The following is a 5,582-nucleotide window of genomic DNA, read 5'->3' as shown; positions in this document are numbered from 1 at the left end:
GAGCTTAATGAACTCTTCACTCTTGACTTCTTCTGGGAAAAAGTCACATTTTTTTTTAGGGTTTAACAAATTCCTGTCTGAAGAGAAGAACGCTGTAATATCAACTCACCCCCAAGTTATTAAATATAAATATTCTATAACCGGGCGTTCAATACTGTACGGCATGTGAGCCATTATATCACATGTTCTGTGATATTTGGGGATGAATTTAAATTCAATCCGAAATCAGCAGTTCAAAATGATGAAATACTTTGCAGTAATTTACATCAAGATTTAAAGGGAAAAAATAAAAAATTTATATAAAAAAATTTATTATAAAATTTGCGCCCTTTCAGACATCAGATAAAAATAGTCAATCACATACTCCAACTCGTTGGGAGACAAAAACACAAAACTAATAAATAAACTAAATATTAAAAATATTTTATACGCAAAATGGCAAAATTATTAGCACCCCTCCCCGGTACACATATTACGGCAATAAACTGAGCAATAAAATGTTTGTAAATTATTATTATGTTCGATATAAATCCAGAGAAATAACATTAATATTTACCTGATGTTTTATTTACCGTTAAATAAACAATTTGTTATTATTTTATTCGTATTACATGATATCGGTTTATCTTGGTAAAATTATAGTTATAATTATTAATAGTACAATTTATAAATGCTGAAACTTATTAGATTATTTAACGATGTTTGTTATGATTTTTATGTTGGTGTGACGAAAAACCTTTACAAAAACTTCACATAATGAAATAGGATTGGATTTATGACATATTGAGTTTATCGCCGCCTAGTGGACATAAAGAGAACTGCATACAATTTGACCCTCTGTATAATATCCGAACATATATTAGCTCTTAGTCATTATGTTTTGTGCTGTTGCTCAGCTCAAGGAATAGGCTCAGATGTGTCGAATCAAAGAGCCGGTTTGTCGTCAAACGACACATTATTAGCCAGAAGACGTACAAACGCACGCTTTTTCCTCTTCGTTTATAAACTACTAAATGTGTTAGTTGTTTTTATACACTTGCTGAAAAAAAAAACGGATGAGAATTTTTTTTTATTTCAATGAGTCAGATTATTCGGTTCAGCTGATCGATAAGAGCCGATTCACTGACATTTATTCTAAACCGGACAAGTTTGCATTATTACGCAAGCTGTGACTTGTAAATAATAGGCTTATAGTATCATTTGTATAAAAAAAAAAAAGTTTTAGTATTTTATAAAAATTCAATAATATACGTGTGTCGGGTCTCGAACAAACAACCGAATCAGAGAGCCGACTCGCAAACGATACAGCACTGACAGTTTTTTTTCTTTTAATGATACGTGTTATGCAAAGAATGTGAAAGGAAGACAAAAAGAGGGGAATCGGTTTGAGACCTTATAAATACATTACTGAACACAGGTCACACGTGAGCAATACATGATCATGACAAGACACATGATGACAAAATGACAGGCAGTTTATCAAAAAAGTCTAGAAAACCACTGTAGTGTAAAATGCACCTTTTTTTTTCTCTCTCATCATCTTCGTTTTAAAATTCAGCAACTACCGTCTAAAGCATCGTAGCACTAGTACTCAGGTCTGATTAACGAATAAAAAAGGAAAAGAAAACTTGCAGACTTTATTGTCCTGTCCAGATTCATCACTACCTTTGTGTTATTGCTGTATTGCGAATACATTCGTACGTTTACGACTCATTTGCTAACTTGAAAGCTACAACCGGTACAAAGTATTTCTTCAGAGATTTACTGATAAGAACTGAAAGTTGATTTCATTTCATTTCATTTCATTTAAAGAGTACTTTGGACAGAATAAATCGGAAAAGCCGTAATTTTGGTGTCTGAGATGAGCTTGTTTTGTTTTGCGGAGGAAACAAACCTACATGGCTGATAAATAAAAAAGCTAGCGTCATGATAGCTCTTTGAGAGCATTATTAAATTAGTTTATATTATAAATGGAATGATTTTATGCGGAACTGGTCGCTAGATGTTTCCATTACTTTAGCCGTTTTAGTTTTAATGCAAAATAAAGAAAGCGAAATTCACACACCAAACGTTTCTTAAGTAGTAAGCGGAAATATTTTGCCCAAACTATTCTCTAAATTGTTGTAACGCTGATTAATCGACATGCAACAGCAGTTTAGCTCTACGATATGCCAATTGTAGCTTTACTAAGGTTTCTAAGATGTGGGTTTTTTTTCTGTAACGGTTTTGTCATGTGTTTGTGGGATGGTCGAAGTCCTGTTGTCTGGAACGGAGCCGCTGCCTGAGGTCACGTTTCCCGACGTTACCAGTTGTCCAGAAAGTCAAAGCCGGTCTTCAGGATGCTGCTGCTCGTGTTGTACTGCAACAGAGAAAAGGGAGGAGAGGTTTTTAAAAAGAAAGTGAACGCTGGCTGTGGAATGGAGTTTCCCCAATGAAAGAAGAAAAAAAAAGCATTACAGCAATTCTAATTCATAAGACTTTGTAAGTTTCAAAGACTAAAAAAAGTGCTCTACCTTTAAGTAGCTTTTTTATCAGGTCTAATAATAACCTGATTTATAAAGATGTCGTTATGTAACAAAGGATAACTAATCTATCTGGTTTATTTAACAAAGATATAACGTCGAATAAACCACTTCAGCGAGTGCTGTTACAGGACAATAACCCTCTTCAGGGTGGTAGCAGTAACTCTGCTTCATCACAACATACTTCCTAATAACAGTCCACCACTAAGTATCCCTTAAATAATGAATGAGAAACGTGACACTAATTGGCTTGTAATATGTTTGTCTGTTTGGATTTACTTGTGAAAATGCAGGGCTTCCAGATTGCACGCTGTCGTCCTTTTCTCTGTCTTTGGTTGACTCAAACGGTGTTTTCGGACCCAAACCGGGACTGAACACGTCATCTAGAGTGCTGCTGACGGATGGCAGGGTGCTCTGAGCTCTTTCCCAGCCTCCTAGTGGTGCGGCGGGTGCTGGGTTCAAGTTCAGAGGTGTCGGTGTAACGCTCAGAGGTGCCTTCGTCATGTTCCGAGCCGCAGGGGTAACACTAAGAGGTGCTTGGGTCACGCTCAGAGCCGCCGGGGTAACACTGAGAGGTGCCTGGGTCACGCTCAGAGCCGCCGGGGTAACACTGAGAGATGCCGGGTTCACGTTCAGAGGTGCCTGCGTCACGCTCAGAGCCGCTGGGGTAACACTAAGAGGTGCCGGGTTCATGCTGATGGGAGCAGGAGGAGGAGGAGCTGGAGGTTTAGACACTCTCGGTTTCATGGGACGTGGTGCTGCAGGTTCCTGTCCTTCCCTGGATTCAGACCTCAGGTACAAAGGCAGCGGCTTCTCTCCTTTCTCCATCGACTTTATCTGACTGGGCGTGAGTGACTGGAAGTCTGCCTTCTCGCCCTCCAGACGTGACCTCTCAGCACTCAGCTTCCAGAAAGATGACTCCTCATCACGCCGCACCTGTCCCGAGCCCTCGATCCCCGGAAGCTTGCTGCTCTGAGATATTTTGGGTTTGGATTCGATCACGGACGACGACGACGACGTGGACTCCAGAGCACCTGCGATCATACTAAATTCCAGTTGACTCTGTGTGGTGGAGAGAAAGAAAGAAAGAAAGAAAAAATGTTTGCAAGAACTACATACGACGTGGGCCAGACTGTTTATTTTTAGTAGCGGCGACCTACATACTTTGGTCTCCCAAGAAAAGGGTGCAGAATGTTCATCCTGCCAAGTGAGATCCTGGAAAAGAAAGAAGGAAAGAAAGAAAATGTTATACTTAAGATATATAATTACACCTAAAACTTAAATAGATTCGTTCCAAGTTGCATTCGTTCCAATGTCAAGCTAAATCACAGCCCAGCAAAATAAATAAATGAATAATAAACAAACAAACAAACAAAACACAAGAAAACAAAGCGATAAAATAAATCACTATTTTTTTTCCAGCACTCTGTTGCGGTTTAATTCCAAATTTCAACAGTATCACTACATAAGCGCCCTATCTAGGGCATCTAAATAATAACTAGTGCACCCTACGGAGTGCACTTCATGTCTACTGCTAAGGGAATTGAGATACGACCGACGGCATCAAGCTGTCAAACCGCAAAGAAACTCGACACAAACAAATAAACAAACAAACAAACACGACCCAAAGTAACAGTCATACCGACCTCCTCTCCGAAGTGGACGATTTTCTGGCCGGTTTGGATCAACATTTTCGGATAACAAACCACTTGTTCGCGGTCCGTCCGGTGCATCGCGTACCGAGCGCGGACCTTCGGCTCCATCATCCCGTCGTCGATAGCTGAGTCCTGTTCGGTCGGCGACATGTCCTCCCAAGCCGAGCCGTACGTCTCCTTAATCTTCTCTCTTTCCTGCATGATCTTCCTGGCCATGGAGTTGATCGAGCTGAAGTATTCGTGCTTTTTCGCCTCGCTGACGCGCGCATCGACCGCAGCCCCTTCCATCGCCGTGGCGGCCATTTTCTCCACAGCTGGTGAAAACAGACAGTGACGCAAACACCATAGGGCGTGGCTTCTCCATAACCACGCCCACATTCCAGTCCTTTTTACTGATCCTAGTGATCCAGATCCAAAGTGATCACACCAAAGTGCTTTAAAGTGTGCTTTTATTTATCCCCCATGTATCTAACCAGTCTTCACAACACTCAGGACTTCTGGCAGTTCCCACAATATCTGTCTACTAAAGGTGTAGAGTGTTTTTGTATTTAGCTCCCAAACACACCCAGACACACTCTCCCAGTTTAAATGTAGATTAAAAACTCATCACTTTACTCAGGTGTACACATAATACATCCCATAATATTGTGCTCTAATACATCTGAATACATCTGACCAAATCCATATCTAGTGCTTGCTAATATTATGAACAGCAGCTACGTTAATTCCTCTCCATTCTTATCTTATATTATCATATTTTGTCTTGTCTTACCTTATATTATCTTAAGATAATATAAGGTAAGACAATATAATATAAGACGAGATAATATAAGGTAAAACAAGATAATATAAGGTAAGACAAGATCATATAAGAGAAGACAAGATAAGAGAAGATAATATAATAAATATTATCTTAAATGATCTTGTCTTATCTTATATTGTATTATCTTGTTTTACCTTATTTTATCTTGTCTTACCTTATATTATATTATCTCGTCTTATATCATATTGTCTTACCTTATATTATCTTATCTTATATTATCTCGTCTTATATTTATTTTATTTTCTTATCTTGTCTTATCTTATCTGCGAGTGAACTATAAACTAATCAAAAACATTTTCTTTGTTTGATAACAAAGCATAACAAATAATAACATGGTTATTATTAATCTTTGATGAAGTTCTCTATCTATATATGTATTATTTATGGATGCTACTTTTATACATATAAATAACAAGCACTACACACACACACACACACACACACACACACACACACACACACACACACACACACACACAAAACAACAACAACACAACTGATATTACTACAAGAAAACCGATTAATATTGCTAGAGACTACTATTTTGAAATCTCGCGAGATTTCCTCACTTCCGCCTGGATT

The 5,582-nt window shown here is 38.4% G+C and overlaps 1 protein-coding gene across 2 annotated transcripts; it reads right to left on the bottom strand.

Moving 5' to 3' along the window:
• Positions 1 to 1,311: 1,311 nt before the first annotated feature.
• Positions 1,312 to 4,504, bottom strand: c9h1orf198 (chromosome 9 C1orf198 homolog). 2 transcript variants are annotated; one of them, XM_047818965.1, is made up of 4 exons: positions 4,169 to 4,504; positions 3,687 to 3,737; positions 2,802 to 3,584; positions 1,312 to 2,410 (listed from the first exon to the last, which is right to left on the bottom strand). In XM_047818965.1, the coding sequence occupies exons 1-4, from the start codon at positions 4,478 to 4,480 to the stop codon at positions 2,303 to 2,305; spliced, it is 1,254 nt and encodes a 417-aa protein (XP_047674921.1). In that variant the 5' UTR covers positions 4,481 to 4,504; the 3' UTR covers positions 1,312 to 2,302. The 2 variants fall into 2 exon arrangements, with proteins under 2 accessions (XP_047674921.1, XP_027020882.1); XM_027165081.2 differs by having other exon boundaries at positions 1,312 to 2,359.
• Between the last annotated feature and the right edge of the window lie 1,078 nt (positions 4,505 to 5,582).

Source organism: Tachysurus fulvidraco, chromosome 9 (assembly GCF_022655615.1).
Source record: "Tachysurus fulvidraco isolate hzauxx_2018 chromosome 9, HZAU_PFXX_2.0, whole genome shotgun sequence".
Classification (NCBI taxonomy): Eukaryota; Metazoa; Chordata; class Actinopteri; order Siluriformes; family Bagridae; genus Tachysurus; species Tachysurus fulvidraco.
This window is presented reverse-complemented; position numbering and strand designations above follow the sequence as displayed.

Coding starts and splice junctions, on each gene's coding strand:
- c9h1orf198 (XM_047818965.1), bottom strand. CDS start 4,480: ATGGCCGCCACGGCGATGGAAGGGGCTGCGGTCGATGCGCGCGTCAGC. Junction 3,585..3,686: donor CCTTTTCTTGGGAGACCAAA/GTATGTAGGTCG, acceptor TCCACCACACAG/AGTCAACTGGAATTTAGTAT. Junction 2,411..2,801: donor GAAGCCCTGCATTTTCACAA/GTAAATCCAAAC, acceptor TCCATTCCACAG/CCAGCGTTCACTTTCTTTTT.